We start from the raw sequence: 12,556 nt of genomic DNA, 5'->3' as shown, positions 1-12,556 counted from the left end.
CCCTGAGACAACAAGACCAACCCTTCCTCTTCCTCCTCTTTCTCAGCCTACTCAAAGTGAAGATGACAAGAATGAAGTCCTTTACGATGACTCCCTTCCACTTAATGAACAATAAATATATTTTCTCTTCCTTATTTTTAAATAATGTTTTCTCTAGCTTATTTTATTCTAAGAATACAGTATTTAATATTATAACATACAAAATATGCATTAATCAATTGTTTATATTATGGGTAAGGCTTCTGGTCAACAGTAGGCTATCAGTAGCTAAGTTTTGGGGGAGTCAAAAGTTACACATGGATTTTTGACTGCACAGGGGGTTGGTGCCCCTAAACCCTGTTTTGTTCAAGGGTCGATTGTGTATCAGCCTACTGAGCAGATTCCAAAGTTAACAACTTTGAATCTATTAAATGTGATTTGCTTAATTTTCCAAAAAGTCTATGACAGGGCACTATGCCAAAAACACAAAATCTTTTGCCATGTAACTGGGAGTAATAGGTTAAGATAGAGAGGAAGTTAGTTTAGAAATGGGAAACAAATGATAGAGATAATTACTAACAAAAGCTCTGGATGAAAGAATTCAGAAAATGGCATCTTTAAGAAATTAATGGTATCATTTAAAGAAGAGCAGCATGTTTTTATTTCCTAGATTATCTTGCAAAATGGAAAACAAACCACTTGAAAACACAGAAAATCCTTTGTAAAATACTTGTGACTGAGCCCTGTAAAAAGAAGACAGGTGGAAACTGGCCCATCTGATTGGAAATGATCAAGGTCTGTTGAAACTTAGGCTAGCATAGGTATGGGGAAATAGGCATCCTCATATTATGAGTAGGAGTGTCTCTATAAAGACGGCAATATCAGTCAAAATTACGAATGCATACACCCTCTGACTCATCAATTCCATTTCTAGGAATTTATGTGACAAATATACAAATATGCAAACATATACACATATATAGGCAAAACTTAAATTCAATGTCAGTAAAAGCAAAAGACTAGAAAAAATCTAAATGTCTACACATATATATATACATATATGGGCAAAACTTACACTGCAGTGTCAGTAAAAGCATAAGACTAGAAAAAAATCTAATTGTCTATCAATAGGAACTGATTTAAAAAATTATGACAAATCCAAACACAGTGTAGTGGTAAAAAAGGAATGAAGAATGAAGATATATTTACTGATGTTGGGTTAAGTGAACAAAATGCCAAAAAAGTAAGTATTTCTATTAAGCATACTATTTGTGTTAAAAGGAGAGTGGGGAGGAGATATACCTATAGATTATCTCTGGAAGTATACTACTAACACAGGTGGCTTCCAGGAGGAGGAAATGAACAGCAGGGCACCAGCAGACATTTCCCCCTATATGCTCGTGTATCTTTTGAATTTTGAACCATATGAATGTCTTACCTAAAGAAAATTAAGCTGGGTGCGGTGGCTCATGCCTGTAATCCCAGCACTTTGGGAGGCTGAGGTGGCTGGATCAAAGGTCAGGAGTTCGAGACCAGACTGGCCAACATGGTGAAACCCTGTCTCTACTACAAATACAAAAAAATTAGCTGGGCATGGTGGCGAATGCTTGTAATCCCAGCTACTCAAGAGGCTGAGGCAGAGAACTGCTTGAACCCAGGAGGTGGAGGTTGCAGTGAGCCGAGATCGCGCCACTGCACTCCAGCCTGGGTGACACACTGCAGCCTTTTAAAAAGTCCTCTTTTATTTTTTTCTCTCATCTAACTTTTTCTTTCTCATTCCCTCCTATTAACATTTCCAGTTCATTTTACTCTCCTCTATTTACACCTATTAGGGACATTTACTACAACTGCTTAGCCCAGTTGGGAGTCCAGTTACTAAATGCCAACAAGGTTGGTGAACTTTGTTTTAGTAATTGTCATAAAAAATGGGTGACAACATCAGCTATAAAAGAAATCTGAGTATTTACAGAAGGGTAGATAACTATACTTAAACAACAGGAAACAAAAAAATAAGAAAGGTGAAGGAATAAGGGAATACTCATTCAATATTCTCTGCTTTGTCTGTTCTTAGTTTATTACCTTTAAAAAAAAAACCTCTTAATAAAAACAAAGTACGCTAGAAAAGTGATTTTTCCCTCTCTGTTAATTAAGGAACCAAACCTGCCTTCTCAACAAGACTATATAGTGGCCCAACACATAGAATACCTAAAGAATCAGTAGACACCATGGTTACTGCTCTTTAGTTACTTAATGTTTTCTCTTTTCATTTCCATTAGGTCATTTATTTGCAAACAGATCCACATATTGTTATTTCACATGCTAATATCTAGTTTTGTCAAATTTTATGTCACGTACTCAATATTTTTTGCATCTCAGATACTGAAATAAAGGCCTAGAGTCTCATCTGCCAAAGCTGAAACATAATTCTCTCTCATACGATGCTAAATAACTCCTTTTTGTCTAAAGCAACGTTTGCTTCTAGAAATAACTAAATCATAACTGATTTGTCCTCAATACAGTTGTAACTGGGGGAAAAAGACATAACTTGTCCTGTGGTATATGGGAATCTGGGTAAGAACTACTGCTAACAGGATGTCATAGACAAAGACCACTGTTCAACTGTGTATTCACATGTAGTGTGACTAGCAACTATCATAAAGAAAAGCTCTTTGCCTCAGAAGTTCTAAAAAAAATTGAAAGCTCATAGGCTCCAAATTATTAATAATAATCAAATCTACCTGTATACTTTTTAATTTACAAAGCATTTCCCATACATCAAAGAAAATCAGAAGCTCAAATTAATGAACTGATTTTCCAGCTAAGATTTAAATCCCAGTCTTTCCAATATACAGCTGTACATTATCTATTATCTATCTATTCTTAGTTTAAGTAGGTAGATATACCTAACTCACGAGTAGATGAATAGTTACATGAAAACGTTCTTTCCCAAGGTCTAAAGTGCTATTCTTACCTTTTTTTTTTTCTTTTTTTTTTTTTGAGACAGGGTCTGGTTCTGTGGCACAGACTGGAGTACAGTGGCATGACTACAGCCCACTGTAACCTTGAACTCTTGGTATCAAGTGATCCTCCCACCTTGTCCTCCCAAAATGCTGAGACTACAGGAGTGAGCCACTGTGCCCAGCCTGCTAGTCTTATTTTATCCAAACCCTACACCGGTTTCCTCCATCAGATACAAAAGTCCTGCCTACCAGTAACATTTCTCTGAATAACTTTTCAAAATGCCCAACGTTTACTAAAATCAAATAAGTGCGTTTTTTTCTAAAACTACTAATTTTCAATTAAAAAATATAAGATTTTCATTTCTTTACAAATCATAGAGCAGAAAAATTTATCCAGAATTACATTGAGATTCCTGACATTTGTGACCACAAAACATATAAAACTGCCACATGGGAAAAGACAGGTCTCTGAACTTCACACAAAAGGTAATTAATATTTTTAAAGCAGAGTGAACACACATGTGAAATATACATCATATAGTTATACAAACTAAATTAATTTTCTAACTTGGCATAATGACAGGGTAGCTTGGAGGGAATATAAAAGAAAATACTCAAGAGCTTAAAATTAACAATGGGCCCATTTATTCAAGGTAGGATGGCTCTCTCATTTTAGCTTGAGGACTGAAAGTCTTTCTGTCTTCCGGTAGGAGGGAAACTGCAGCTGGCAGGTCTGGAGAATCGCTCAACTACATTCACAGCTTTACTTGGAGTCAAGCAATGGCAAGAAAAGTCTTCATCTTCACTATGCACTGGACAACACGGAGAAATGCTGACTTTGAGGTGTTTAAATTTCATCCTTTGAGGATCAGTTCAATTAACTTCTCCTAAAGGAAACCAACCCCCACAAACAAAAGATTTACACCCACTGAAACTGAGAAACACTTATCAGAATCTGTCATTTCATAGAATATTGACTTGTGACAGGTCTTACGACACTGTCTAGTTCTATAGCACTGTGCTTATTTCTTTTCCATCCAACCTTTGTACTCCCCACTTTGTATCTTCTTCAGTGGCTTCTAGGAAGTATTACTATAACTACTGAATCAATGAATTCATAGCAAAGTGTTTCACAATTCTGTCCTTCTCTGTTCTGTGTTAGACTCCCAAACAGGGCTCCATAATCCAAGCAATGGTAAGTTTCTTCTGCTTTTCAAATCCAATTAGAATTTGTCCAAGCTTATAACAATTTATCCTCCCCTAACTCTTGAGAATCAAGTCATTGTTATTTAGATGTTAAAAAGTTTGACCTAATCCTTATCTCTTAAAGAAACATCTAAAATGTGTTTACAGAGAATTGGGATATCATCTTCAGGTAATCCAAATATTGACAGTGAAGAAAAGAGCCCAAACATAATGAGAAAGTAACACACAGCAGAGTATTTCAACTTTAGGATATAACAACTTAAAAGATGTTACTCACAAATATATAATCTTTCTTATAATTCCATCATGAAGAGTATCAACTGGCCAAAATATAGCCTTGAATTATCCAACAAGTCTCCTATTTCTTGTTATAAAATATACTGGCAAAAACCAACAAACCCACACTGCTACAATGAAACCCATCCTCACATTCCATGGCTTCAGGGCAATTCCATAAACACAGGGTCATAAAAAGACAGCCTGCAAACTTAGGTAGCCGGCACTCCATTTTAAGGATCGGAAATTAAATGACATGTGATCATCCAGCTACAGCAACCTGAGGATCTTTTTAAAAAGCTAGCAGGAACTGGCAATCTTATGTTAGAAATCCACCAACAAAACAGTATACAAAATTCATACAATACAGATGATGAAGAAATTTGAGTCCAATGTGAAAATGTTATAGCTTGTATGCTTTAGGATACAAGTTGTATTCAGCATATTCACATGCTGATACAACAAAATCTAAAGAAAATGGAATGTTCAAGTCCCTGCTAGTGGCTTATCTCATAACACAATTCGATACACCAGAGCTCCAGTGTTATAAAGGAATGTAAATGACCCTTTGGAGTTCAACATAATAATACCTAATCAGAGGAAAAATTGCACAGTTTTGAACTCTAAATAAAGATGCAGATTTCCAGCTAAGTACAAACTTCTTATTTTTTTTCCTTTCTTAATTTCAGTGGACAATAAGTTTAAAAAAACAAAACAAAACCGTAACTGCTATGTTCCCTACAACTACAGGGGTTAAATATTTAATGTTTCAAGTCTCTAAATAGTTTTCTTTTTAAAGTTTATAATATTATTATAAAAGATAATTGAGAGACTGCCAGACCTTGCTAAGAATTTCATGTGCATTATTAAAGTAAGTGAATCATTAAATTACATGTTTTAAGCATGCTTTCAGGTTTTAATTGTTTCTTGATACTATTAATTAAAGAACCTGATGACCAGTAATATCCCAGTAATTTTACATAATTAAGGCAGAAAAAGTATAACCAAAGAACTAATTAAGATGAGAGTAAGTTAAAAATTTATAACATTAACAATCTTACCACAATATAAATTAGTTATTAAACGCAAACCTTTATTAGGCAATGTTACTAGGCATATTTAAACCACACAAGGGGTTAAAAATAACTACAATGAAAGGCCAAGAGCCTAGCAGCCCAATTGAGCCAACATTCCCTTCTCTCCTCCCCCTCCCCTTCCAATCCTCTCCAGTCCAGAATGAATTGCATGCCCCACTGCACAAGGCCCAAAAAGGTCACAGTAGATGGCAGAGACTTTTGTAAGAGAACAGAAATAACTCAGCAGCTTTGTTACCATAGTCTCTTTTAATCAGTATGTTCAAAATCCTTTAATTAGCACTCTGTCTACACAAGGAAAGCATTTCTTCTGTGCCAGGGGAGGGCACATATGTATGTACACAGTGTTCTGTTGTATCAGCATCACAACATGGAGCTAGTACCTCAAACTGTCTGCCAGGAAACTGAAGCACATGAAACTTTTTTAAAGACACGGTACCACAAAATTCGCAAACATACTCTATTTGCATTTCTATTACCACACAACAAAGTGATAATTAAGTTTGGCTCATTTAGGTGTCAATTTGTTTCTGAACTTTTTTTCAGCAAAAAAGTAAGCATTTAAACTAATAACTTTCTTTAGATAATTAAAGTAGAATATTTAAAATATAAAATGCTAACAAAACGTAAAAACCAATAATACTCAAAGATTGCTCCTGTTCCCATAATAGATCATCAGTAGAAGAAATAAAATACCAACTCACTCAAACAGGAATAAATCACATGACACATTTTCACATGGATGCTTTACATTTAAAATTTCATCTAACCATGAAAGGTGTTAAAACTTGCAGGCTGGATTACATATATATACTTCCTTATAAAATCTAATTAACTGAAATCAAGGCAGAAATTGATGATAAATTAAAGATAACTTTAAAAAAATCCACAGCCAAGAAACAAAGGAAACTCCGTTAGTAAAATGGGATTTGCAGTATTTTAATAAGGATATTTAGGCATTACAAACTTATTTTTAATCTTTCAAAATGAAGTTGGATACACATACAAGATGCAGAGTATGTGTGTGTATATATATTTATACATACACATATATTATTAACCAAAATGACAATCTTCTAAATATCTGATTAAAGAAACAACTAACTAAATTTAAGGTAAAGTGAATTATTAAAGAGGCAGCACAGCATAACTGTTGGAAAGCCAGCTCTTCCATACAGTCATGTGAGCGCACAGCACAGTTATATACAATGGGAATAATATCACTATTTTGCATGTTGGTATGATAATTAAATGAGATGATGCATTCACAGCACTTGATAAATATCCAAGTTTGTTGGTAAGACTGGCACAAAAATAGTATTTTCATGCGTTGCACAAAAGTGTAAATTGGCACAACCTTTCAAAATGACGTAGATACATATATTCACATATATATGTATGTACTTATATTTGGTATTCACTGTACCACTGTAACAGTAATATGGAAATGCCACAAATACTCTTCAGTAGGGGATTGGTTAAATGTCACTTTCCCTATAAAATAAAATTATACAATTGTTTTAAAAAAAACACACATACCTCCTTATATATTAATAGAGAATGATCTCAGGGTAAATTGTTGCAAAAAAAAGCAAAGTATAAAACAGTGTGGGCCAGGCACGGTGGCTCACGCCTGTAATCTTAGCACTTTGGGAGGCCGAGGTGGGCAGATCACCTGAGGTCGGGAGTTCAAGACCAGCCTGACCAACATAGGGAAACTTGGTCTCTACTAAAAATACAAAATTAGCCAGGCGTGGTGGCACATGCCTGTAATCCCAGCTACTCGGGAGGCTGAGGCAGGAGAATCGCTTGAACTCGGGAGATGGAGGTTGTGGTGAGCCGAGATTGCGCCACTGCACTCCAGCCTGGGCAACAAGAACAAAACTCCGTCTCAAAAAAAACAGTGTGTATAATATGCCACCATTTGAGTAAAAGAAGATGGAAATTCATATTTATTTGAATATGCAAAAACAAACCTTTTAGAAACTTATATAATTAATAGTAATAATTACCTACTGGTGATGAAAGTGAAACAGTACCTGACATATAGTCAAGTCTCAATAAATAGAAGCTGTAATTACTCCTCTCATCAGTGCTATCATCATCATCATGAAAACATATCCTTAAAATATATACACAGAATACATTCAAACTAAATCCATAATGAGGTAAAAAGCCAAATCTCAATTATTCATAGGCTATCTAGTTGGAGCTCCAAGCCCTTCATTTCCTCTTCAAGGGTAAGTAGCTTTTGGCCATCTTACTGTTGGCTATCACCTCCACCAGAAAGTGAGCTGAGGAAATAATTCCAAAACAATCATTTTATTCAATTTTGATCAACAGTTTTTAACAAACAGCTTTTGGAACTGAAAGAGATTATTAAAATCCCATAGCACAACCTCTGAAAATTATATATGAAAAAAACGAAGATTCAGAGAATTCCCCAAATTAGGGACAGTTCAAAAATGTACAGTCTGTTCCCAGTTAAATGCTTTTTCCATTTTATTATTGATAACATGGGGGAAAACGAAAAGAAGTTAAATTGAAGTCAGTTATCCTTGCTAAATCTACTCCCCTCATACTTTATTATAGATAATCAAATTTGCCAAGATCAAATCCCAGGAGCAATGATAATAAGTAGAGTACAGATCAACAGAGAATTAAACAACTCAGCCCGAGGACTAAGCACTGAATGAACATCTATAACAAAATTTGTAAAGTTTACTTACACTAGAGATTGTCAGAGGCATGTTGAAATCCTTACCGCCCTGCAGCCGGAAACCCCAAGGAGCTGGGCCAACCAGTGACACACTGTAGTTGCTCATGGTTCTAATGGCTCAAAGTCCAATGACAGAAAATGAAATATGCTGTGAAAGAAAATCAGATGATTAGCAAAAATGTTTACTTGAAACCCTAGAACATAAATTATGTTTAGTATTTTGTTTGAGGGGGGTGAGAGGATATAGAAGATAAGTCTTAATTAAGTTCTTCATTAATTTCAGTTTAAGAAAAGCAATCTGTGAGCTAATATAAATTTTCTACACTCATGGCAATTTCCATGGTCTAAAAATTCCATATCAGAATACATTTCTAGACACTTAATATGTTTCACAACTTGCTTCAATCCAATTTTGTGGCTTCTTGCATGCAAAGTTTAACTCAAAGTACTTTACAATACTTCACTAATGTAGCAAGATTTTATTTCAGGTTGAATTCAAAATGATTTTCTCCTTCCCTCCACTTCATGTATTCTTTTGTCTGCAATTGACAAGAGTCTTTCAACTGCACTTACTTAAATTCTAAGTTACTCTAACATGTGAAAGAGACTGCAAATCAGTAGGCTCCCATTCATGCTTTCCAAATACTAAATTCTTTACAATGAGAAGCTGTTTTTCAATGCACAAAACTATTCTCTCCAATCATGAACTACAACTTGTATTTCCTCCTATGGGGACATGGTATTTTCCACACTTAAAGTGATATCTACTTTTCCTTCAGATAGTCAACGATAGGCAATACTCTAGTACAGTGATGTTAGTCACGACCTGCTTTTTGTTTTATACACACACCTCACCAGGCAGAGAGTAAGCATTTGCCACTCAGTGAATAAGATTATGACTAAATACAGCAGAAGTGCTGGGTTAATGCATTCAAATGGAATTGGCAGTTTAGAAAAGAACCAGTGCTTCGGTGCTTTCTTTTGTCTGTTCTGCTGTAAGTGTGCGTGTGATGACTCTCCTAGTAGTACTTTCATATAATTTTTAAAAAGCAAAAAAAAAAAAAACTTCGAGTTTCCTATTGGTTGTTATAACGGCAGGAGACAGAGGAATGAAGTTTTCTTTTGTTTTAATGGAATACTAAGAAGCAATAATTCTCTCTCTTTAAAAAATATTAAAAACATAACAGATATGTAATTTTATATTAAAAACATACTTCCTTGGAAAATGTAAGCTATTCAACCAAATCACCACCTAATATTACCTGTCTTAAAATATGTTTTAACCCATTCAAAATTTCTAGCCCATCACCCCAAATTCATAGTTGCAGATATAGATATTTGAGCCATAGGTATATTTAAAGAAAACATTCCTTCTTCTCATAAAGGGAAAATGGGGCAAAACATTCAAATAAGCCTGGTTTTTAAAGAAAAATTATATCAGGGAAAATAAAAATTACAGAAAATTGTATCAGAAACCGAAACAGCTTTTCTACTGGCGTGGTAGTATACTGAACTACAAGGCAATAACACATTACTTCAGTAATGAAGTAATAGGCACAGAGCACTAAAAAAGATCCAAAGGCCATGCCGGAAGTCAAACTGTATATATAGGTGAAAAACTACTAGTGGGAAGCTAATAACGAGCCACACATAATTCAATTGCTTTCCCGCTATAAAAGGAGAAGATTTTCAGAAAACTAATAGAAGGACTGTCCTGATATTGACACAATACAAATCAGAATCGTGTAAAGCCAACTGATATTTCACAGGCAGCCTGCCCTCCTTTATTAATCTTTAACTTGTGTCTGGGGAATAATATGAAAGTTAGGCTCAACTTCCTCTGGCCCCATTCTTCCCTACAAGAAAATGTATTTCATTTAGATTATCAACCCATGTACTTGCAACTTCCCTTTACTTGGGGATTCCCTTCCTAACTTCTCTCATTTGTTATTAAAATTCCTAGCACTGGCAAGGTCACAGCCACACTACAAAACCAGTGTCATTTCATTTCTAGTCACTGTCCGTTCATTTCTAGATGCTTCTTCTGCTAGCTTCATTTGGAATTCATCTGCCTTAAAACAGTCTCTGCCCCAAGCAATGGCAATATTTTTATTGGCCTTTCCAAGACTCCTCCATCTGGTTATTAGTGCCCAAGCCCTTCCTCAAATACCAAGCAGGCAGGAAATAGCAGCATACTCTTTCAAACACGTAGAAAAGGTTGGAATTTCTGTATAGTTATGGATTTTCTTTTAGGGAAAGTCTAAACAATGTCTTTGCTCTAGTACTAGGGAAGGAAGCTTGGTATTTCCCACACTTGTATCTCAGCTTCATTAGTGGGTGAGAGGGGAGAAAGGAGAACTCAAGATGAACTACACAGGGTGACAAAAAAAAGGCCTGAAATTAAAGAGAAATATCTTGAGATTCTCTTTCCCCGCAATGGAGAGAGAATGTAGGTAGAGCTGAAGAACTAAAGCCACAGGCACAGGATGAAAGCAGCCGACAGGACAGTTTTCCAGGAGGGATTCACGCCTAGCCTTGTTTGCCAAATAAGGCTACCGAACGGGCCGTTTCCGTGGCAGGCGGGTTCAGACGTCCTCCCCGTCAGGAAGGCGGACTTGGGATAGGATCTGGCGATCACACCCTAAATCTGCCCTGCCCAGCGCCGCCACGAATTTTCTTTCCAAGCTCTGCCCTGTCCACACGCCCTTCCTTTTTCCACTTATTGTAAAACGCACCGAAGGCACAGTCTTACAAAAGCCCCAACAAGTACTCAAGTGTTAACAAATCTCGTGTTCATGACAAATGTGTTTCTTAAACGAGCTTTATTTCTGGACGCGCAGAAGTTTTCCCCAAACAGGTTACACAAAACTGTAAATATCTGGGGGAGAAATAAATGCTTCTCAGTAGGCTGGGAGCATAGAAAAACTAACGCGCCTTTTCCTTTGAGTCCCGCTTCCTACCCTCCAAGAGACTGGCGCAGGACTGGGCACTCAGACACCACACCACGGTGGTGCCCGGCGACGCCGGCAGCCGGGTGGGTGGGAGCGGCAGTGCCCGGGAACCCGTCCCCGCCGGCCCTCGCCACCTCCGGGCGCCCTCCCGCGTCCCCGTCTCCGCTACGCTGGTCCCGGTCGGCCCGGGCTGCGGGGACCCCAGGGCTCGCCCTCTGGCCTCACGCGGACTCCAGCGCTGCCCTTTTCCGGGCGCTCCTTTTCCCAAGCTGCTCTCCCACCTCCGCCGCTCCGCGCCCAGAAAGCACCTGAGGAGCCATCCCTGCCCGAGGAGCGCCCCCTCCTCGTCCCCAACCGGGCTTCCCTTCTCGCGTTCGGCGCACAGCGGCCGGTTCTTTCCCTTCTCCCACCGGAGATCCGAGAGGCGCATCGCCGGCCGGCCGCCACTCACCTCGGGTCCGGCGCGGGCGCGGGGCTGCCTCCGCCTCAGACAAGGGCTGACAAGTGACTCGCGGTGCGGGCGCCGTCCCCACCGCCCGCGGGAACTTCCGCCTCCTGGCTCTCCCTCGCCCCACCCCCGACCCAGGACACGCCCCTCCGCTCCCGGCCACGCCTCTGGGCCAGTCCCAGCCGCGCCGCGCAGGGGCGGGGAAGGTGGCGGCGGCGCCGGGCGCTCGGGCTTGCTGGGGCTGGCTGAAGCAGCTGCGGAAAGACAACTGCGCTACCGAGTTTCGGTGGGAGTAGTCTTAGCGGATTTTGAGCGCTACCTGGCAAAGGTCTAACCCTCCGCTCGTCCGTTTTGTAGTGGGTGCATTTTTCTCTCCAGAAATTTAAATTGGCAAGCAGTTGCTCTGCCTAAAAATAGAAGGGTACTTTGGATAAATCTCTATCTATGCAAGTTCATCGGTTACTGCCTGCGTTTTTTGTTTTGAAAGAGCTTTCCATGCTCTGAAAAGTGCAGACCCAGAAGTTTACCTGTCAGGAAGGTGAAAACCGGTAACCCTAACAGATAGAAGTTAACCCTGTCCATCACACCAGAAGACAGTGATACATAAAAGCGGCCAAAAGTGATTCAACCACTGTATCTTCAGTTTATTTTTCTAAATCCAAATCAATAGTCCACTTTCCAGCCTTCTATAGGGTTGCTTGATACGCCCGAGGAATTTATTCATAAGAAAACGTGAATAATGTTCAGTGAACATACGGAAAGTAACTAGACTGTTACACTGTGAATTGGCTTATAAAACGTGAAAAGGACAATTCTTAACCAAGGAGCATATAAAGCAAGGATGAACTTCATGAGGTCCGTGAGCTCCCCGGCCCCCAGAAGTGCAAGCGAAATTCCAAAGGCGAAGATCCAAAGCTGCTCTT

The 12,556-nt window shown here is 38.4% G+C and overlaps 1 protein-coding gene across 16 annotated transcripts in view; it reads right to left on the bottom strand.

Moving 5' to 3' along the window:
- Window positions 1-11,775, bottom strand: part of PDLIM5 (PDZ and LIM domain 5) — a 223,790-nt gene extending 212,015 nt beyond the window's left edge. For 13 of the 16 annotated variants that reach the window (XM_009448043.5, XM_009448048.5, XM_009448044.5 and 10 more), the window contains exons 1-2: window positions 11,637-11,771; window positions 8,245-8,382 (exon numbers count right to left, since the gene is read on the bottom strand). In XM_009448043.5, the coding sequence (XP_009446318.4) occupies window positions 8,245-8,340 (96 nt within the window). In that variant the 5' untranslated portion in view covers window positions 8,341-8,382; window positions 11,637-11,771. Of the gene's footprint in view, window positions 1-8,244; window positions 8,383-8,807; window positions 8,830-11,636 lie in introns of those variants that run through there. The other 3 variants (XM_517349.9, XM_063809691.1, XM_016951887.3) reach the window with 3 other exon arrangements.
- Between the last annotated feature and the right edge of the window lie 781 nt (window positions 11,776-12,556).

Source organism: Pan troglodytes, chromosome 3 (genome assembly GCF_028858775.2).
Source record: "Pan troglodytes isolate AG18354 chromosome 3, NHGRI_mPanTro3-v2.0_pri, whole genome shotgun sequence".
Classification (NCBI taxonomy): domain Eukaryota; kingdom Metazoa; phylum Chordata; class Mammalia; order Primates; family Hominidae; genus Pan; species Pan troglodytes.
The sequence above is the reverse complement of the archived record's forward strand: the minus strand, read 5'-3'. Positions and strand labels throughout refer to the sequence as shown.